The 23099-nt window shown below is 41.7% G+C and overlaps 2 protein-coding genes across 2 annotated transcripts in view; one reads left to right on the top strand and one right to left on the bottom strand.

Moving 5' to 3' along the window:
* Positions 1–811: 811 nt before the first annotated feature.
* Positions 812–10469, bottom strand: PNO1 (partner of NOB1 homolog). The gene is made up of 7 exons (XM_061432832.1): positions 10124–10469; positions 9750–9899; positions 7511–7594; positions 7263–7323; positions 6906–7023; positions 2450–2520; positions 812–1555 (listed from the first exon to the last, which is right to left on the bottom strand). The coding sequence occupies exons 1-7, from the start codon at positions 10328–10330 to the stop codon at positions 1488–1490; spliced, it is 759 nt and encodes a 252-aa protein (XP_061288816.1). The 5' UTR covers positions 10331–10469; the 3' UTR covers positions 812–1487.
* A 227-nt stretch (positions 10470–10696) lies between these two features.
* Positions 10697–23099, top strand: part of DNAAF10 (dynein axonemal assembly factor 10) — a 29311-nt gene continuing 16908 nt past the window's right edge. Inside the window, exon 1 of the mRNA XM_061432831.1 lies at positions 10697–11034. Within this exon, the coding sequence (XP_061288815.1) occupies positions 10852–11034 (183 nt within the window). The 5' untranslated portion in view covers positions 10697–10851. The remainder of the gene's footprint in view (positions 11035–23099) is intronic.

Raw genomic sequence — 23099 nt, 5'->3', positions numbered from 1 at the left:
ATGGACAGAGGAATCTGGTGGGCTATAGTCCATGGGGTCACAGAGTCCAACACAACTTTGAGCACACACGCCTGTAACATTTTGTTTCTCTTTAAAGTCCCAAGAAGTACGAATTCCCTATTGGGCGGGGATGCTTGATCAGGGAGAGGCTCAACAGTATCCCAGATTTTAGCAACTGCCAGAGAAATACATTGCTCTCTTACTGATAATTCTAACTATGTAAGAAACTTTCAAGAGGAAATACAAATAATACCAAAAGATAACTATAGTTTAGCAGAGCACCTGTGTTTTCCCAGTCAAAAGTATGCTTTTAAAAAAAACATAAAATGTTTATGGTTACCGAGCAATAGTTCATTTCAGTCCAAGCGCTCTGAAAACTGTGGACCCATACCTCAGAAAAGTACACCCTCAGTGGTCAGAGTTTTGTATCTGATTTCTTAGACAAGGCACAGGGAGTAGGCAAGTACCTGCTGAAGCCTGTGCAGACCAACAAAGTGCCAACAAATTCCAACTTTCCGAAAAGATAGGAGTAAAACGGTATCATACACATACTCTCTCCATGCTGCTGTGCTGCCAAAGGATTAAAAAAAAATACTGCTGGGACATTTCCAGCCATTTCCCACTGGATTTCCACTGTAATACTAAGTATGTCTAATACCAATGCAGTGTACAGGCTAGTTCGGGACAGTGGCATATGTAACACATAGAACTCTTAATAGCAATACTTAATACTTGTTCTAGTTCTTACATGTACTTTCTAATTAAAGTTCAAAGTTTTAGTCAAGGGTTGTGGAGATAATATACAAAAGAATAGTATCATCACAGTCACAATTTAATGAAGTGAGTTCCTTTCATTAAAAAAATGCGTAATATGAATCAAAGAACATGTAGGCTTGTTAAAACAATCTATTACATTTGCAGAATATAATAGTTTTCTTAGGGGTAAAAATTCTTTTATTACATTTCACCTTACTACTTAGAAGAAATATACCCAATACTGGTAAGGTCTAACTGTTTTTATTGAACACTTATTTTTAAAAACTGCAAAAAGAGGTGCAAAGATTAGTCTTTCTTATTTCACAGAGTATATTCGAACTGCTGTTTATGACCTGGGTCTAAAATATTCACACACCACTCACTATTAAGGGTCATAATTCAGACAGATTTTCTGAGATAATTCTTTTAATTACAATTGACAGAGAAGAAATGTTTATAAATTTAGAAAACAAATTTATAAATAAAAAACTCAGAAAATAAAGAACTGTTGCTTAAAATAAGAGGTTTCCCCCCAAATAAGAGGATTTGAACTATGCAAACCTGCTACATGTGATTTAAAATGGAAACAATGATAAATTATACTTAATGTGCTAGTAATAATAAATGGTTCCCATGACTGAAAAGTTCTTCATACAGTGTCCGGTGACCACGCGTAGAAGTAAAGTCTTTTTGTCTATAGAGGTCAAAGATTAAAAGTCCTTGATGTGAAATCAGAATCGGTCTGCTGCTCTGCTAGCCACAGCTCGAATATTGCCATAAACCTTTGATGGAGGATTTCCTGCAGGAGAAAATAAAAACACTTATCTTCACAAATATATGTATAGATGCTAGACAGACAATAGCCTGCAACACTGCCTAGGACTTTTTCCCACTGGATCCTCCTTAAATCAACAAAAGAGCCATAAAGAAAACCATATAAATACTCTCCCAATACTTTAAAATCCTAAGTGCCAAAGACACCAGGTTGCCAAAGTATTTCGAAAAGCAGCTGGTCCAGTCAGACCTGGGCATGCGTACTAAGTCACTTCAGTTGTATCTGCCTCTGTGACTCCATGGACTGTAGCCCACCAGGCTCCTCTGTCCATGAGATTCTCCAGGCTAGGATACTAGAGTGGGCTACCATGCCCTCCTCCAGGGGATCCTCCAAACACAGGGACTGAACCTGCATCTCTCATATCTCTTGCACTGGAAGGCGGGTTCTTTACCACTAGCTCCAGCCGGGAAGCCCCAGCCTTGGACACCACAGCGAATTCCATGTTTTCCCAACAAGCGCTATAGCCTGCATCTCTGACCACAGGTGACAGTACTTTATGGTCTGAAGATGGGACCAAGTGGGTAATTAAAACGGCTGATGCTAATCAGCAGCTCCCTTTTGGCTGAACCTAAAACACTGCCCCCTGCCCCCCACTCTGGAAGGAGTCCCAGTGCGTCTCCTCAGGGGGACACAGCCATGATGTAAGCAACATGATCCAATAAGCCCTTTCTCTTGGGCTCACAGATGGAATCCAAGCGAAAATATTCCAGCTTCCTCTCTGGGCCAACACTTGCCAACCCCAAGAGTTTCTGCCTGCTACCTTTATCAACTGGGTGCTAAAGTGATATGCAATGTGATCTGAGTTCCTAAATTCTCTATTCCTTTAGAGAAAACAGCAGAGGAAGAGACTGTGGTTACCCAGAATGAGGTTGCAAATGGCGGTTCTTGCCATCTTGATATTTTGAAAAGAACCAAGGATGTGAACTTTCCTGCAAGAGATACAGTGAGACAAGTTAGCCACAAAAAGCATTTACTTAACTAAGTCCCATGATCCAGAAATTCTGGAAAGATGACAGACGGATTCCTACATAAAGGTGGTGGTGATGGCCCAACACTGTAAATATACTACCATCCACTCTGAAAGGAAGGGTTTTTGGTAAGTGAATTAAAACCTAAGTTCTTCAAGATTCTTGGTGAATAATGGCTTCCCTCCATTCAGTACTCTGCATACGCTAGGGCTTTATATACATGTTCTTATCATTTAATCCTCACACAAGCTTTATTAGAAGTTATTCCCACATTACAGATGAGAAAGAAGTTTGGGAGAAATCAAAACACCGGGCCAAGATGACACACTGGCAGAACTGAGATTAGATGCAAATTAGATGCATTAACTATACTTAGTTAAAATAATTTGGATTTCAAATGCAAATATTTCTAAAAATGATCTAAATTTCTTCATCACTGAGGATTATCCAGACCCTTTTTACCGTGCATTCCTTGCTGAATGGCTCCAATTAGACTGATATTATAGCATTTTACTTTTTTGAGCTCACCTTCCAAAATATCAGTAAACTTAGGAAACTGAAGCCAAAATCTACAGGGGAAGAACCCTTTCCCAAAGCAGAACCCTCTTCACACCACAGGCTCAGACATTTCTGAAACGAGTAAAACTGAGGCTAAAAACAAGAGAACAAGTTAAAGTCAGTTCAAGATGATCCCCAGGTTTTCTTCCCCACTCTAGGCAACAGGCAACCATCCAACTACCCTTTTACTCCAGTAAAATTAAGGTGGTAAGCTGCTCACTGGAGAAGGTGAGAGACTTGGGGTCTCGACCAGGGGCACCAGGCACAGCACAAGTAGGAAGACCATGACCAGAACGGAGGCAATGTCATGTGAACGTCCGCACAGAGAGAGACAACTGGCTTCCAGACGTTTGTCAGCAGAAGGACTGGAGAATACGTCTCAGGGGAAGCTGGCCTCAGTGGGAAAGACTAAAGATACTGACATCAGGGCTTCCCAAAGGAACAGCCTGGCAATCACCCAAGTGAAGCCCAACAGTCCACCAGTCTCCCCCACCCCCACCTCCAAGTGCCCCGAGCCCAGGGTTTCTGGTCTACTCCTCATGGTCCCACTTTTACACAGGACGCTCTCACTATAAGGGATCAGAACCCGAGGAAAGCATCTCATACAAAAGAGTAGGCGGCGTGACCAGCAGGCGAAGAAAGCGGTACAGAAACTTCTGCAGGGAGAAAAGCAAAACAAAACTAGTGAGATGAGAAAAGCAGTTTTCACTCACTCATGAATCAAGGACAGGGTATTAAGAAAACTGAATAAAGATTAGAAGATGAAGTTACTGGAAGCAGCTCTGAATGAAAATCATTTACAAGAGTGGAAGACATCTTGAAAACCAGGTCTCACCAATGTCCTTCCTATGCTAAGCCAGCTCCAGGACCATCTGTGCCACCAAAACAAAGCGGGACAAAGAATCCAAGAACCGAGGGGCTCAAACACCGAAGGCCACAAAGGGCAATGGTGAAAAGCCAGGACGGCAGCTGGGGGCCAGGGAGAAGGGGACAGTGCTTTGGGAACAGAAACCTCCAGCAGAGACTTATAAAATGTCTCATATGTCTGAGCCCACCAAGAGGAGATACAGGTATAGCTTTCTAGTCACTGCAACACTGAGGAAGCAGAGAGACACATTCAGAATTATTTCTTCATGTGACAACAAAGGTGCAAAGGACAGATAAACACAGGATACTATCTGGTTCAGCTGTTAATACTCCAGCACCAGTTTCACACTCAGACAATACTGAGCGTGAACTGAACAAAACCCACAGAGTACAGGGCAAGGCAAGCAAACTGGCCTGCTAAAAGGCTGGCAGGGTGGAGATGGAGGTGGGGATGAAAAAGCACAAGTCTTCCTCTTTCACAGGAGAAAATCAACAGTGAATCTGAGGGGAAAAAATGAAGCTGGTATATAGAGATATTTGGAAATAGAGATAAATAATGTTTAAAGCTTAGCTAGAAAATCTCAGTTTGAAGACTTGAAATTCCCTCCCTCAGAGGAGGTGGAAATGGAAGTAGACAGTGGCAGTTTAAGTATGTGTATATGTAACTTTGATAAAACTGTAAAAGTCAGGCACGAAAGATCAGGAAATAGAGAAGCAAAAGCACATACAGGGTGAGTAGTTTAGCTACTAAAACAACCAAAGCTTCAGGGCAGTAGTTGGAATGGGATGTATGTAGGTCTCCAGACATAGGCAGCATTCTTTCCCATTCGATATACTGAATGTATCTGGAACAAATGGATGTTAGTTTTATATCGTGTTCACATTCTACTCTGCCAGGTTTTCAGCAACTCATCAAAAAGAACATTTACGGGTGCATAGCAGTCCATCTTATGGCTATGTCATAATTAACATGAGTTGCTGCACACATGGATTTCCAACTAGCCTACCTACAGTAAAAAGTGCAGGACGGTGTATCTCTTTGCTGGTACTTGGCACTGGAAAAAACCTACTGCTAACCACCAACAAACTGGAGAAACTTGAAACCACATGCTATCTAAAAGAAGTCATGCACTCAAGACTACATACTGTGTATTTTTACCTATGTGAATTTTAAGAAAAGGCAAAACCCTAGTGACAGAAAGATGAGTGACTGCCTGGCAATCAGGAAGAGCCGCAAAGACGCACAGGGAACTTTTGGGGTGACACAGCTGAGTGTGGAGGGGTCACAGGACTAGAGAGACTATTTGCCAGGATCTCACTGAATTACATGCCTAAAACAGGTGACTTTAACTGAATGAAAATCATACTGTAATACAGCTAATGAATTTGACAAGGAGATTTTAACCCAAGCCTTAGAAATAATACTTGGTGGTGGTTTAGTCTCTAAGTTGTGTCTTACTCTTGCGACCCCATGGACTAGCCTGCCAGGCTCCTGTCCATGGGATTCTCCAGGCAAGAATACTGGAGTGGGTTGCCATTTCCTTTTCCAGGGCATCTTCCCGGCCCAGGAAGCAAACCCAGGTCTCCTGCATTGCAGGCAAATTCTTTACCATCTAAGTTACGAGGGCAGCTTTTATAAATTATAAACTTAATATAATGTCCTAACAATAATTAGAATTACAGCAAATCAGTTACATTTTAAAACTTCTAAATTAAAAAACTATTAGGACTGTATATAATATTTCAAAGTATGAGAAATCTCTAGTTCAAGAGAGCTTTTCCCATGACTCTGGAGCCCCATCTCCAGGCTCAAGTCATGAAAGGTCAACGCTGTAACACACTTACCTTTAGGTAAACAGGGCCACCAATGCAGCGTTAACAGTTTTCCACTTAAGTATAAAAAACAGTCTAAAATTTAGATTTGAAAATAATAGTGAGCCCCTCAGCTCAGAGCAAAGATGAGATGACTTTAAATAAAATTATTTCTGGATTTAGCAGCAGGCAGATCCCTCCTCCTCATTCAACTGCTTCGTTTCCCAACTTCTCGGCACTGTATAATCTCTGCGCCATCTGCCAGTAACCCCAAGCTGGTAACAGAGCGGCTTCACCCGCAGGCAGAGAAGGGTAATCCTAGCTTGACTTCCTGCACCCTTATTTTAAGCCCATATCATCTTATTGATGTTCATATATAACTGCTCTGTAGTTTTCCCAACAACGTGCAACACTCATCTTCCCTTTATGAAAGGCCTTTATATGTTCGTGCATGCACATGTGTATATATACGTTTGTTTTTATTTTTTTATTGAAGGATAATTGCTTTACAGAATTTTGTTGTTTTCTGTCAAACCTCAACATCAATCAGCCATAGGTATACATATATCCCCTCCTTTTTGAACCTCCCTCTCATCGCCCTCCCTATCCCACCCCTCTAGGTTGATACAGAGCCCCTGTTAGAGTCTCCTGAGCCATACAGCAAATTGGCTATCTATTTTACATATGGTAATGTAAGTTTCCATGTTACTCTTTCCATACATCTCACCTTGTCCTCCCCTCTCCCATGTCCATAAGACTATTCTCTTTTTGAAGCAAAGATTCATGATGGCATTGAACACGTGTACTTCTTGCTCTCCTCTACGGATTTAATACGCTCCCGTGATACTATTTAAATATTCCCCTGTCATGTAATTTAACAGTGATTCTCAACATTTCCTTCATTGCAAATTGAGAAAAAAGCTATAACATCTAAAGATTTTTCTCAACTAAATCTGCTCTCAGAGTAGGTAACTGTTCAGCCAAAAGCATATCCTCACAAGGATTTAGGGGTTAATGTCATGCATAAATACAATCTTAATCACTTCTTGAAACTAGCAAAAGACCAAATGTAAATTATGACAATAGTTTTCTCAAGATCACATACTTACACGTCAGCTAAAACTATCCGCGTCCGGGTCACGTTCTCAATGGTGAATTTGGTTTTTCCTCCTTTGCCAGCAATTCTGCCTATTGCCCTGGACAGGTGGTCTCCCTTTAAAGGTTTAACTAAATGAGAAAAGCAAGACCTCAGGAAGGAAGCCATTGCAGCATTACCCACTTCCACAGATGTTTAATCATTAGCCAAATTTCCCTCCTAAAAGACACAAAACATGCATTTTTTAAAAAGCTGCTAAGAATACAGCTCAACTGATGCTACCGGAAAGCTGAGAGTCATGCAGAACACAAAGTCAGCAGTACAAAAGTACCATCCAGGAGTTCATACAAAAAGACCACCATACACTCACCATCTGTAATTTCAAAAGACTCTAGAAAGAGGTCATCCAGTCTAATAAGGGCAAGTGCGTCCTACAATACAGAAATACATACTATGAGGTGCTTCCATTCAAGTACCTGTGTGAGTGCGTGAGTGTTACGCTAACTCATAAATTGTAAAACTAGAACACTCAAAAAACAAAAAAATGCCCAAATCTATCAAAACATTCATGTGGAGTGTTTTCTGAGCCCCCATTTCAGCTATCATGAAATCACTCACCTCCACCTGAAACCCAAGAATGAAGGCTTTCACAAAATCAGCTGCTTTTGTCAGGGCGCTAACATCTTTAGTTTCTTTACAAGTCTGTTTTAAAAAAAAAAAAAGGTGGGGTAAGAGGCACAAATTATAGCTGGAAATGAAAACGGCAACATTCTAGCAAACTACTAGGACTGACCTTACCCATTATTGCAATTTCCTTCACCATCACCCTTCCCAATATATTCTCTGTGACCCAGTTTTTGGTGAGGTAAGTACTGTGTTTAGTTTTCAAAACAAAACTTGGCTAGCTCCAGGGCTGGGCAGTTCCCCCCAAACACTGTCAAAAGACCGACTGCACTCCATGGCTGATCTGACTCTGGAGCTACTGGCGAGATCCCTCCACTCACTCCCACTCTGAAGGACCTCCGTCCTCAGTTCATTCCCATCCAAGCTGGTCCTCTTCAGTGCCATCTCCCTGGGAGTCCAGGTCTCACTTCAACCACCATTCCTGTGCTGATGTTTCTTTCCCAAAGCAACAAGTCTAGTACTAACTACCAAGAACGGCTTAAGCAATGATCCTGCCCTCAAAGATTTTATTTGATAATCACAGAAATAGGCGCTCTTCATGAAATGCCAACCCCTGTAAATGACATGACACTGCAAAGGTGCTTGACACACTATAGCTCTGATCTTCATGTCAACCTAAATTTAAGCAAGATAAGTACTTTTACATTAGAGGAAACTCAAGTACCAAAATGAAAACGTAAAATCTGAACACGGATCTGATTCCAAAACCATGAGTTCTGCTGTCCCACACAGACTCACAGTTGAGTTGAGGAGACTGTGTGCGTATTTGACAACTTTGAAACCTTGCAGGGTTGTGTAAAAGCACATTTAAAACTATAGATTCCAGGCCCAATTCCATATGTGACCTCAGGCAAGTCTCATGAATGCTCTAAGCCTTAAGTTTTCTTATCTGTAAAATAAATTGGAACAGAAGAGCCTGAGAGGTCCCTACTAGCACTGATGACTTTGCCCAAGATACTCCTTGGCCAGTTTCCTCACATCTATTAGATAGGGTATGTTATCTGCCTCACAGGGCTGTTCTCAAGACCAAAATGATGTAATGCCTGCCAAAGCACCACTATGTGGCACACACTGGCACAGAGCAGTATCAACAAATGTCAGAGGAGTCCAAACTGATGGTGCTGTAATACATAATCAAGAGATTCTGACAACTTCTTTATTAAGCCTTTTATCAATCAGCAAAACATAAGTTTAAGCCCTGAAGACTAGACTGAAAAAATGGACTGACAGTAAAGGAGAAAGAACTTGAGCTAGACTCTAAAAGATGATGAAACTGAAGTAGGAAGGAAAAGGAAGTAGGGAGAAGGCCTTCACAGAGCAAATCCATCCATTAAGGAGGGACAAGGAAAATGTTCAAAGCAATGGTAAGAGGACTTGAGAATGAGACTCCTAATTCAAAGGCAAATTCAAATACTTTTATCTTTCAGAGATACTGAAGATATCAAGATATCAATAAAAGCAGTGTGGTCTGGGAAAATTAATCTGGCTCTGGCAAAAAGGATGGAGAAGCGAAATGAGATTTAAAGAGAATAAAAAAAGCAAACTTATAAGCAGACAAGAAGTTCTGGCAGAAAACCAAAAAAACCTAAATGAAACTGAGAACAAAGAGAAATTCTGTCAAGTTCTGTATTTTAAACTCTGCCAACTATTTAAAACAGTGCCCCTCTTTTGCTCCATTATTCTAATCCCTCAACAGAAATAAGTCTTATAACAGCCCTGATAATGATAATTAATTTTGGTCACTGATTCTGATGCAAAATTGGAACCCACAGGAAAAACCCCAAAGTCTATTAATTTTAATTGTCCACCTCCTAGACTGACATCATGCAATGAATGAACAAATATTTTTACATAATTTACACTTACTCTCAAAACTTGTTTTTTCCTAAAAAGTAACACTAAAATATAGTACCTGTACTGCAGCAAGTACTTCGGCTGCTCATTTACATACATCTGTTTACGATAACCTCTTTATTAACCCTTTAATCAATCAACACAGAACACTATTAAAAATGTGCTGAGACGCAGCTGGTATTTTAGTATAATTTCAGGTCAAACTGGAAGAAACTCATTCAACAAGGTAAGTCCCACTAAAAATTCCTAGAAAGTCTATTCTTTCTTCCTAGGACAGAAAAACCCCAGCATATTTTAAAGTGGTTAATAGTCTCCTTACTCTGATTTCAACATTTCTCGATTTCAAGTTAAAGCGTATCTGAAGTCCCAAATGCTCCACAATAGGAGTAAATATCTTCAGCCAGTTCTCTTTTAGTGGCGTGTATCTGTTAGCTGGGACTGGAATTTTCCTGGTTTCTTCTTTCCCACTCTATGACAAAAGAAAACACAACTCAGCAGTTGTCTAAAGGAATGAGGATGAAGTTGTAAAACAACTGATCCTCAAAAAGCGTCCTTTAATTGGACAGATTAAACACCAGGAGAGTCGCCGCTCTGAGCTTCACTCCAGAAAAAGCGTCAACATCACCCAGAGGCCACCGGCCCGACCCGTCTCTGGCCCCAGCCCCGTTCCTGTTCCTCGGTCCCAGCCAGTACCAGGAACCCGTCCCCGGAGAGGGGCGGGAAGACGGGCCTCTTAGCGGGTCGGGCTTCCTCGGTGTCCATACAGGTCGCGTCGCCTCCCTCCTCCTGCGTGGACGGCTGCTCGGCCTGCCGTTTCTTCGCCCGCCGGCCACCTTTGCGGGTGACCTGACTGAAGCCGTCCTCGGCAAACGAGCTCTGTGCCTCCATCACGCTTTCCATTCTCCAGAACCTCCAGCCCAACCTCAACTTCCAGCTCCAACACGTGCGAGGCTATACCACGCAGGCGCGCCTCGCAGGCCCCAACCTCCGCCAACCAGCCCCAGGGCTCCGCCCTCTTTCCTAAGACGTCCCCAGCAGGGGACCTAAAGCGGGAGTTTGTGCGTGTTTGTTGTGAGGGGGAAGGGCTGTCCTAAAATATGCCTGATTCTTAGGTTCGCCTTCTGCCCCCACCTCTCGCAATCAGCACGCTTTATAACACATAATCTGTATCTGTACGAAAGGCAATAGGTAAATCCATAAAGAAGTTTGTGTTGTTGGGGAAGGAAACTCTTGTATGCCTGCACTAGAGCATCCGGCATTATCTGAGAAACCTAAAACTACTTGTTAGGGTTCTAGGGGCGCCTACGGCAAGCGGGAGGGACAAACTAGCCATAACGTTTGGACTCTGGTTTCCAGGTTAGTTTCGTCAGGGTTAGTCGGCTGTGTCCCGCTTGGCGGAGGCGAAATCTCTCGGCTGGACCATGTCGGCCTTCGAGAAGCCTCAGATCATCTCCCATATCCAGAAGAGCCTCAATTATACGGTGTTTGACTGTAAGTGGATGCCCTGCAGCGCCAAATTTGTGACCATGGGCAACTTCGCACGGGGCACCGGCGTCATTCAGCTGTACGAGATCCAGCAAGGGGACCTAAAGCTGCTGCGGGAGGTGGGTGCCGGCTCGAGACCTCCCAGTTCCAAGATCTGGGACTGCTGCTGGAGGGGAGTGCGGATCTTGGGGGCGGGAGTTGTGCGTTCCTTTTTGCCAGAGCCTTTGTCCAGCGTCCCCTCAAAGCGCTGCTGAAGCTGCGCGGGAATAGCGAAATTGACCGCAGATTGAGGAATAATTCGGACGTAAAACGCCTTGGTTCGAGACCTGAATTCTCATCGGGCTAATTCATTCGTGCTTTGCTGGTCCCTTCCTCCAGCCATCTCCACCCCTCTCCCAGTCCAGTGCGAGGTCCCTGGAGGTGACGTTATGACTTCACATTTAAATTCGAGGCGTTTCTGTGCAGTGCGCGTGTGTTTGTGGAGAGTCTTTTATTTTTTTATTTTTGAATTTTATTTTTAATATAAATTTATTTATTTTAATTGGAGGCTAATTACTTTACAGTATTGTATTGGTTTTGCCATACATCAACATGAATCCGCCACGGGTGTATACGTGTTCCCCATCCTGAACCCCTCTCGCACCTCCCTCCCCGTACCATCCCTCTGGGTCATCCCAGTGCACCAGCCCCAGCATCCTGTATCATGCATCGAACCTGGACTGGTGATTCGTTTCATATCTGATATTATACATGTTTCAGTGCCATTCTCCCAAATCATCCCACCCTCTCCCTCTCCCACAGAGTCCAAAAGACTGTTCTATACGTCTGTGTCTGTTTTACTGTCTCGCATACAGGGTTATCGTTACCATCTTTCTAAATTCCATATATATGCGTTAGTATACTGTATTGGTGTTTTTCTTTCTGGCTTACTTCACTCTGTATAATAGGCTCCAGTTTCATCCACCTCATCAGAACTGATTCAAATGTATTCTTTTTAATGGCTGAGTAATACTCCATTGTGTATATGTACCACAGCTTTCTTATCCATTCGTCTGCTGGTGGACATCTAGGTTACTTCCATGTCCTGTCTATTATAAACAGTGCTGCCATGAACATTGGGGTACACGTGTCTCTTTCAATTCTGGTTTTCCTTGGTGCATATGCCCAGCAGTGGGATTGCTGGGTCACTTTCACTTTTCACTTTCATGCATTGGAGAAGGAAATGGCAACCCACTCCAGTGTTCTTGCCTGGAGAATCCCAGGGACGGGGGGCCTGGTGGGCTGCCGTCTATGGGGTCGCACAGAGTCGGACATGACTGAAGCGACTTAGCAGCAGCAGCAAGGCAGTTCTATTTCCAGTTTTTTAAGGCATCTCCACACTGTTCTCCATAGTGGCTGTACTAGTTCGCATTCCCACCAACAGTGTAAGAGGGTTCCCTTTTCTCCACACCCTCTCCAGCATTTATTGCTGGTAGACTTTTGGATCGCAGCCATTCTGACTGGCATGAAATGGTACCTCATTGTGGTTTTGATTTGCATTTCTCTGATACTGAGTGATGCTGAGCATTTTTTCATGTGTTTGTTAGCCATCTGTATGTCTTCTTTGGAGAAATGTCTGTTGAGTTCTTTGGCCCATTTTTTGATTGGGTCGTTTATTTTTCTGGAATTGAGCTGCAAGAGTTGCTTGTATATTTTTGAGACTAGTTCTTTGTCTGTGGAGAGTCTTTTAATAGGTACAAGATAGTAAAGTACTTGGTCATACAAGCAGAGCCAAAGCAGGCACTAGGATGCCTGCTATGTAATTGGAGGAGACAATCCAAAACAATTACTCTTTCAACAAGTGTCAATTGATTGCCTGGTATTCTCCGGCTGGTAAATGACAGACAATGTCCCTGATTATTATGGAGTTTTTTTTCTAGTGGGAGAGAGAATCAATTAAATAATCAAACTAACAATACATAAAACACAAACTGAGATGAATTCTCTAATGTAAAGGCACATGGTTCTATGAGAGTAAAAACAAAACCAGAAAACCAGATTTGCATTGAGTAAAAGCTGCTGCTGCTGCTAAGTTGCTTCAGTCGTGTCCGACTCTGTGCGACCCCGTAGACAGCAGCCTATCAGGCTCCTCCGACCTTGGGATTCTCCAGGCAAGAATGCTGGAGTAGGTTGCCATTTCCTTCTCCAATTCGTGAAAGTGAAAAGTGAAAGTGAAGTCACTTAGTCGTGTCGGACTCTTAGCGACCCCATGTACTGCAGCCTACCAGGCTCCTCTGTCCATGGGAGTTTCCAGGCAAGAGTACTGGAGTGGGGTGCCATCGCCTTCTCCAGAGTAAAAGCTAACTAGGTCAAATTAGGAGTTGAGGTTTACAAGAGGAAACAGCTCAGCAATGAGGGAGAGAGATTATCTCCTTTTGGAACAAAACAGCAGAGAGGAGGCCTTGCAAATGCTGTAGATCATTTAAAAGATTTATGCCTGTTTTTGTAAGAAAAATGGGACATCAGTGAAGGGCTTTAAGCAGCTTGTGGCAAGGTTAGGTTTACAAGTTTTGTAAAGATTACACTAATGGAAGAATTGGAGAATAATGATATTAACATTTTTATATCTGTTTACCAGTTTTTAAATGCCTTTATTTGGGTTCCCTAGAAAAAAAAAATCAGTTATATTCAGATGTTAGCATTGTCATAGACTACAGGGAAGTTTGTAACTCCAGGGACCAAGAACTATGGAGAGAATCTGCTTGGAGGAGTTAGGGCCTCAACTGATAGGCAAAGGATGCATACACTTTCTCTAGAAAAGCTTAGATTAGAAAGTATGTAAGGCCTCATCCCATTTTAAATTCTATGAATGCTACTTTTCTTGTTCAGATTGTCTTTGCTAGCCAGGCACTCTGCTCCTAAACACGGCATGTTCTTTCCTACCTTTCCTTACGTTTTTCATCACTTAGCCCCCAGTCACCTGTTGCTATTCTAAGATCCAGTTCAGATTATTTGACTGTTGACATCTCATTCCTGATCCCCACATAAAGTAACTTTTCTTTATTGCTTTCCTGTGGTACATAAGTACCATTATTATCTGTGCTAGAAATATATCCTTCTGTCCCATGTATCTCTAATTAGATTGTAAACTCCCAGAGAATAAGGACAGTTCTTTCTTTAGTGTGGTATAAAAGGAGCAGCCACTCAATCAATGACTTGTTAAAAGAATGAGTGAATTTATGTCTGTAAAAGGATATAACTTGGAACATTTAAATATTGATTTATTAATCACTAATTGATTGAGGCCAGGAGTTTGAACACGTAGGAAACATTGAAACTGGAGAAAGAATATGGTGAACTATTGGGAATAAATACTAGTCAAAACTCAACCAGAGTTGAGTAACTAGTATTTATTCCCAATAGTTCACCATATTCAACCAGAGTTGAGTTTTGTGACATATTTTTAGTAGGGCTTTATGACTTGTGTACATTTCATGAATACACTTGTTCTATAAAGAGAAATCGTGTTCTTTGTCTCTTCTAGAGTTCTGGAAGATTCTAGCAGCATTTTTCTTGGAATAATTTTGCTTTTTAACTAAAGTAATGTATGTTCATGATAGAATATACCAAAAATATAGTTAGGGAAAAGAAGTAAATTGATGTCATCCACTTTTTATATTTTCACCTGTATCCTTTGAGTCTTCTCTTTTTCTACCATAAATTTTCCATTGAGAACCTGTCGTTTCAAGGTACTATGATAAAGAAGGACCAGAAATACTTGAAAGATGAGTCCTTCCTCCTAAACAGCCTACTGCCTAAAGTGAGGGTAAAACAAATGCACAGATTTGAGAGCTTACATTGTGTTTGGCTGTGATGATGCCGTGGAAAAGAATATAGGCTAAGAACAGTCCCAGTGATTCTCAGCTCTTACTGTGCACCAGGAGCATCTGAATGTGCATCGTTACTGTTGTGTTGTGTGTTCTTGGGTGTACGTGTTGTAAAATATTCATGCCTTGGTTCCACCCCTGGAAACTGATGCACTTGGACTCTTTCTTGCCTCTAGACTAGTTTGAGTCCCAGACATTAGTATTTTTTAAACTTCCAACAGATGATTCTAATGAGTAGTAGGGTTGTCTGTCTTCATTGTTCAGTCACTAAGTTGTGTCTTATTCTTTTGCAAATCCATGAACTGCAGCCTGCCAGGCTCCTTCTGTCCATGGGGTTTCCCAGGCAAGAATACTGGAGTGGATTGCCATTTCCTCCTCCAGGGGGTCGTCCTCACCCAGGGATCAAACCCAAGCCTCCTGCATTGGCAGGCGGGTTCTTTACCATGGAGCCACATAGGTACCTTTGGAGCTTCCCAAATGCATTTTCCTTTCTTTTCCCTCTTTTTCCCTCTTCTAGAGCTAAGTTAGTTTCTAGCTATCATTGTGCTAGTTGAATTATTGGTTAAAAAATTAGGAAACATAAAATATTAGGAAACTTGATTTTATCCTTGTAGAACTACCTCAAGCCTTGTGCTCGAGTCCTTGGGTGCAGGATAAAAAGGAAGGAAGAAAATGGGTCTTTGTTGGTGCCTCCTTATTACTAATCAGATAGATAGGGAATGAAGGCAGGGTCTTCATATACAATTGAGTAGTTTGTTAAACTGCACACAGGTATCTGGCCAAGGGTTCAAGTGAAGGCTGAAATCCATCTCTCTCCAGCTTTTCCCCTCCTGTGCGAAACTTCCATCAGCCTGTAGAGGGCGCCTTCCACAGTCCCACCCCCACACCCCCCCCACACCCCCACCCCACACCCCCACCCCCACCCCCACACCCCCACCTCCCCACTCCCCCCACTGCCCCAACCACCACCACTTGGCCCAAAGGACTAGGGGTGGCCCTGAAAAGTGCCACATTTGGGGATGTTTACACTTTAAAAATTAGTAATAATCTAATAAAGTTCTGCTTTTTTAGCCCCTGTGCCACTGAATTTACTGCTTGTTAACATTTGGTTGACTAAACCTTTTAATGTTAATTAAGTAGTGCCAGGATGTGGAGGAGGAAATACTGACAAGCTGTACTAGACCCACCCACAGATAGAATAAAAATAGCTCTGCTGGAATTATCGATCATGGCTTCCTTAATCACCTTAACTTAGAGCAAAGAGAACCAACAACTGGGGGTCAAATATGTCTGTCATCCACGGTCATTTTCAGTATCATAGCAAAAGTTAATATATTCTAATTTACTTTGTGGAACACATTTTGCAAAATAGATCTCCATTTTTTTTTTAAACCAGTTTTCTAGCAGGAAAACTTAAGTGTCCTCTGAATTCTTTACATCTTTTCCAAAGGTAAAACATTTAACAGGGACAAGGAGGGGTCCCTTTTATGAACTATTAAAAAGAAAAATTAACTTTACTCCAATGTCCTTTCTTAATTTAGCTAATGTTATCATTTCCATGAATGTCTAAGGAAAAAGCAAACACTTCTGCTTTTTTAAGTCCACTTGCCAACCTAGCTCAGCCTTTCTGAGCAAAGCACAGCCCTCCCTGCTGTGCAGATAACAAGATGTTTACACATTTGAGTTTATTTTTCAATATGGTTCTGTATTTTGAGTTTAATTTGATTCTTTATCTTTAATTTGATTCTTTAAACATCATTTGCAACGGACCACTAGTTAAATCTTTTTGATAGAAGAATATATGGCTATCCTTTGATAAAAGGACACAAGAATAAAAAAATAACAGGAAGCATAAATATCATGTTTACATTTTATGAAGACATAAAATGAAGGTAAAAACCAAAGGACACAAATCTGAAAGTAGGTTTAAGTCAGGCCTTACTTACCTCACCAGTCTAGTTAAGGATTGGAGCATTTCTTTGGGACTTCTAAGGGCTCGGGTTTATAGAATGGGGGCTACATAGGAAATGTTTATTTAACTGATTTACATATAGTCCTGGAGACAGCCTAGTGTCGTAGAAAGAGCTTGGAATCTACCTGACTGTAGGATCCTTGGGCGAGTCTCCTCATCTTTTGAACCTGCTTGTCATCTGGAAAGGGGTGTCCCAAACACTTAATTTGCAGTGGCGTGTGTTAGAGAAGGGATGGACTAGCACAGAAGGACATCTAGAACAGTATCTGATACATTGGTGTTCCATATATGGATGCTGTTTTTATTATTGCATATAAAATGACACTGAAAACTATGGTCTGTCAGGTGAAAATAAGACAGGAGAAAAGGGAACATGACCTCCAGCAGTGGTTTCCCTCTATCCAGCACTGGGACTGAGAAGTTAATCCATGTTCATTTATACTTTCATTTAACAAATGTTGAGGAGAAGGCAGTGGCACCCCACTCCAGTACTCTTGCCTGGAAAATCCCATGGACGGAGGAGCCTGGAAGGCTGCAGTCCATGAGGTTGCTAAGAGTCGGGCAGGACAGAGCGACTTCACTTTCACTTTTCACTTTCATGCATTGGAGAAGGAAATGGCAGCCCACTCCAGTGTTCATGCCTGGAGAATCCCAGGGACAGGGGAGCCTGGTGGGCTGCCGTCTTTAGGGTCGCACAGAGTCGGACGCGACTGAAGCAACTTAGCAGCAGCAGAGCACCAATTAGGTGTTGAACAAGTTGTTGAGGGCCCCATTCCTGTGGTATTCATTCTAGGAAGGGAGGAAATAGATAATTGAGTGAATAAAAGAGTTTTGTTGATAAGTGAAATAAGATTAAACAGGGAAAGTGATTGGGATTTGGGGGTTTCACTTAAGATTAGAGGGGTGGGGAGGCTCTCTTAGAGGCATTGACATTTAAGCTGAAATCTAAGCTGAAATCGTTGGTAGAAATCATGATGACAGGAGGGAAGACCAGTCCAGGCAGTGGGAACAGCAAATGCAAATACCCTGAGGCAGCGTGACTGGTGAAGAGCAAAAATGCAGCCGCGGGTGTGGCTGGAGTGTGAAAGGAGAGAAGCAGGAAATGAGGTCAGAGAGACCTGCAAGGTCAGCCTTCGAAGGGCTTTGTACATTTATATACCACAGGCCTTGGTGCTACTCCTGTGGGTCTGTGCCTCTAAATGTAGATACATTTTTATCTCATTCCATTCATTATTTGCAATAAACCCCTCTTTTAGAATTCATGTGATGATACACATTAAATTATCTAGTATAGGCCCCACCATGTACTAATATTAGAGTAGTTCTCAGGTTGTTTTCTCCTAAGGTAGGGATTCTCAGATGTGTTCAGGTGTCAGTACATCTGGCCATTGTGGTGTGGTTTTTAGAACAACATGAAATATTGTAATAATCAGTTCCACCTCTGCACAAGGATACATATTCTCAGTAGAAAAAAATACATATACTCTGAGTATATATATTATATATATTTTGATATTTGCATCACAAGAAGTAACCATACATAAAAATTTTAATCCTCATTTCCAGGTTTTCTTATTGGTGTTTATTAGCTGGTATTTCCTAACAGACAAACTAAAAAAATTATTGAAGAAAACTTAAACCTGAGAAAAAAATATCCATTAGCTCTGTGTGTGTGTGTGTGTGTGTATCTGTGTATCTGTGAATTGATGTTGGTACTGGAAGATCAGTGGTTGCAGTTTTCTGTCTTCTCTATTCCACAGGGTCTAAAGGCAAAAGTTAGGTAAAGCCATAACAGAGGAAAACTTTGGCTTCCCAATTTTTTATTAGTAGCAGTAAACACTTAGAACTGTGTGCTTCCTACAGGGACTGAAAAGTAGGGGTCAACTTTTTTCTCTTTCATGACCTAGGAGGAAGAGAGACTCCATCAGAGACTCCTGGGGAAAGCAGTAGAATTATGGGAAGCAGAATCTCTAGCTAGTGGAAGAGAAGACAATGGGTGACCAGTCTTCCCAAGGCTATTTGGGGAAGAATTTTCCCAGAGAGTTATATCAATATACGGTGCAAGCCCTCCTCTAGTTCTTAATACCCAAGTCCCTGGAAGCATATTCCTGTCCCTCAGGGCCCACCTGTTTCTTACCTGAGAGGCCTGTTCACATCCTCTGCCTTAGACTGAGGGAGTCATTAGCAGTGACCTGGAGCTGGGGGAGAGCCAGGCCCTGTGTGAGACAAGTGGGAGGAAGGAGAGGGGAGCTGTTTCTTCAGTTGGTCCAAGTTGGAAGTCTGAATTAGTTTAGCTATAGAAATTGTGTTCTAATAGTGTGACTAGGTGATTAGCTACAATGATTAATTAGTTAATTGAGTGATTAGCTATATCAGTATTAACATATTGTTTCAGGTATTTTATTTGGGGGAAGGGAACGGTGGGGAAAGTTATGACTAACCTAGATAGCATATTCAAAAGCAGAGACATTACTTTGCCAACAACGGTCCGTCTATTCAAGGCTATGGTTTTTCCTGTGGTCATGTATGGATGTGAGAGTTGGACTGTGAAGAAAGCTGAGCGCCAAAGAATTGATGCTTTTGAACTGTAGTGTTGGAGAAGACTCTTGAGAGGTCCCTTGGACTGCAAGGAGATCCAACCAGTCCATTCTAAAGGAGATCAGTCCTGGGTGTTCTTCGGAAGGACTGATGCTAAAGCTGAAACTCCAGTACTTTGGCCACCTCATGCAAAAAGTTGACTCATTGGAAAAGACTCTGATGCTGCGAGGGATTGGGGGCAGGAGGAGAAGGGGACGACAGAGGATGAGATGATTGGATGGCATCACCGACCCGATGGACATGAGTTTGGGTGAACCCCGGGAGTTGGTGATGGACAGGGAGGCCTGGTGTGCTGCGATTCATGGGGTCGCAAAGAGTCAGACACGACTGAGCGACTGAACTGACTGACTGAACCTATGGTGGGGAGGATGTAAATGATTTGGAATTGGAAACTGCTTTATTAAATTGACGAAACTTTGATCCTCCATGGTGTCCCATTGTAAGATACGTTTTCCATAAAATTGGAAAAATAGCTGAAATAGATAAATAGCAGTTTTCTGATGTCAAATGTAACTGATGCTATCTCAGATCACCAGTGTATTAAAAAGGAGAAAAAATTAACATTCTGTGTTCTATTCTCATCAATATAATCTTTTACCACCATGTTACTGTAGGTGTCTGATTAAACAAAATTTAATCAAAAGGTCCTGGACAGTTCCAAAGAGTCCCAGCTTTATTTTAGGCCAGGCTACCTAGTAACCGCTAGTTCATCCAGATCCCAAGCAGAAAGCTCAGCAGGCTGGGAGTTTCTAAAGCCCCGGAGCATGATGATTTCTTTTGAATCATGAAAGAGAAGTTCAGTTATAGTTTGTGTTAAGTGAATTTTTATTTTCTTCTTTGAAAATTGCTACATATATCCTATGTGGAAATACCCAACCAGACATTGAAAGTGGTAGGAAAATTGTTTTCACAAAATATATGAAACAGGCCAACCCTAGTGGTAGGGTTGAAGATTGGCCCAGCAACTCAAAGATTACAGGGAAAGTGCCCTAGAAACTGGGGAACTCTGTAGAGAGAAAAAAAATTCATCCAGATATATCTCTAAGTGAAAAAAATCAAGTCAATGGATAATATATTGATATTATGATGCTCTCTGTATTAAACCAAATCTATATGTAGCAAAGGGTCTAAGAGAATGGGGATTACTTCTGGGGAGTGTCAAAGGGAAACTTACTTTTCACCCTTCAGGTCTTTGGTTTTGTTTGCATCTTTATAGGGAACATGTACTATTTTTGTTAAGAATAAAAGAAAAAAAAAGGGAACTTCCCTGGCAGTCCCATGGTTAAGACTCCACCTTCCAATGCAGCGGGTGTGTGTTTGATCCCTGGTCTGGGAACTGGGATGCCACATGCTGCAGGGAATGGCCAAAAATTAAAAATGAATAAGTAAACATAACATTGTAAATCAGCTGCAGTAAAAATTCAAAAAAGAAAAAAGTTAAAGATTGCAAGAGACTAAATAAGAGCAATAGTTTTGCCCTGTTGAGCTGACAGTAAATGGAAGGTGCTATTCTGCAGCTAGAGTGTGATGTGTGGATGTGTGTATATATGTGAGTGTACTCACTCAGTGGTGTTCAACTGTTTGTGACTCCATAGAACCTCACTTCCATGTCCTCTAGAGTTTCCAGGGGCCAAGGCAGCTAGACATGTAGACTCCACGATGGACTTCAGTGACATGCACAGGTGGAGTTTGCATGTGGCTGTTTTACTGATGTAACTGCAATTGACCTTTGTATAGCATGGATTTGAACTGCATGGGTCACTTATACCCAGGTATTTTTCAAGAGTTAATAGTACATTACTACATGGGCCATGGTTGGTTGAATCCACGGATGCAGAGGAATCTTGGATATAGAGAGCTGACCATAAGTTACATGTGGGTTAACTCCTATGCTGTTCAAGGATCAACTGTTATATATAGACTTAGAACAATAGTCTTTTATTTTTATTTACATTTATTTATTTGGCCAAGTGGCTGTGGAATTTTAGTTCCCTAAGCAGGGATTGAACCCAGGCTTTTGGCAGTGAAAGCTCAAGAGTCCTAATCACTGGACTTCCATGGAATTCCCAACAGTCTTTTAAATTAAAGAAATATCAAAACATGGGCTAATCCATGCTAACAGCTGTGCCTTTGGTGCACACAGGTATCCACATCTGTTTGCACTAAAACGGTCTCAGAGAGAATCAGACATAACCATTCTCAGTTTATAGGATTCTGCAGGGAAAACTATACAAGACACATAAGTTTTTTTTTTCTTCCTGTTGTCACCTGGAAGAGTAATATCTTCATTATATCCTTTTATTTGAGGCTCTTAAAGAAGAATACCACATTAAAAGCTGAAATCTCATATTTGCAAACCAGTGGAGATATTAGCGGTATCAGCATTTTAATGTCTTATTAGCGAGATGAGAAGAAAGGCAAAACTCATTCATTTGACATACAAGCATACCTCCTTTTATTGTGCTTCTCTGTATTGAATTCTCAGAGACTGAATCTTTTACAAATTGAAGGATTTTGGTAACCCTGTGCTGACCAAGTCTATCAGCACTGTTTTTCCACCAGCACTTGCTCGCTTTGTGTCTCTGTATCATGTTTTGGTAATTCTTGTAATATGTTTGTTTTGGTGATTTCTGGTCAGTGACCTTTGATGATGATGTTGTAATTGTTTTGGGATGCCATCAACCACACCCTGACAAGACTGCAAACTTAATTGGTAAATGTTGTATGTGTTCTGACTGCTTCACTTGCTGACTTTTCTCCAGCCCTCTTCCTCTCCTCAGGGCTCCCTATTGAAATTAGCCCTACAGTGGCCTCTAAGGAAGAGTCACAGGTCTCTCACTTTAAATAAAAAAACCAAGAATGTTTACATTTAGTGAGGAAGGCATGTTGAAAGCCTAGATGGGCCAAAAGTTAGGCATCTTGCATCAAATAGTAGCCAAGGTGTGAATGTTCTAATCCAGAGCAAAGGCCCTAACTCTCTTCAGTTCTTTGAAGGCTGAGAGAGGCGAGGAAGCAGCAGAAGAAAAGTTGGAAACTAGCAGAAGTTGGTTGGTTCGTATGGTTTAAGGAAAGAAGCCGTCTCTTTAACATAAAACTAAAGAAGTAGCAGGTGCTGATAGAAGATGCTGTAGCAGGTGCTGCAGAAGCTGCAGCAAGTTATGCAGACCTACTAAGATAATTCAGGAAGGAGGCTACACTGCGCAACAGATTTTTGGTGTAGATGAAACAGCCTTCTATTGGAAGAAGATGCCATTTAGGACTTGCATAGCGAGAGAGGAGAAGCCAATGCCTCAAGTCAAAGGACAGGCTGACTTTCTTGTTAGGGGCTAATACAGCTGGTGACTTTAATTTTAAACCAGTGCTCATTGACCATTCTGAAAATCCTAGTTCCTTTAAGAGTTATTCTAAGTATTCTGGCTGTGTTCTATAAATGGGACAATAAAGCTTTGATAACAGCACATCTGTTTTACAACAAACTGTTGAATATTTTAGGCCCACTGTTGAGAGCTACTACTCAGGAAAAAAAAGGCCTTTCAAAATATTGCTGCTCACTGACAATATACCTGCTCACCCAAGAGCTCTGATGAAGATATACCCATAAGATTCACATTGATTTCATGCTTGCTAGCACAGCATCCATTCTGCAGCCCATGGATCAAGGAGTAATGTCAACTTTCAAGTCTTGTTATTTAAGAAATACATTTCTTAAGGCTACAGCTACCAAAGAAAGTGATTCCTCTGATGGATC

The sequence above is a fragment of the Bos javanicus genome, chromosome 11 (genome assembly GCF_032452875.1).
Source record: "Bos javanicus breed banteng chromosome 11, ARS-OSU_banteng_1.0, whole genome shotgun sequence".
Taxonomy (NCBI): Eukaryota; Metazoa; Chordata; class Mammalia; order Artiodactyla; family Bovidae; genus Bos; species Bos javanicus.
This window is presented reverse-complemented; position numbering and strand designations above follow the sequence as displayed.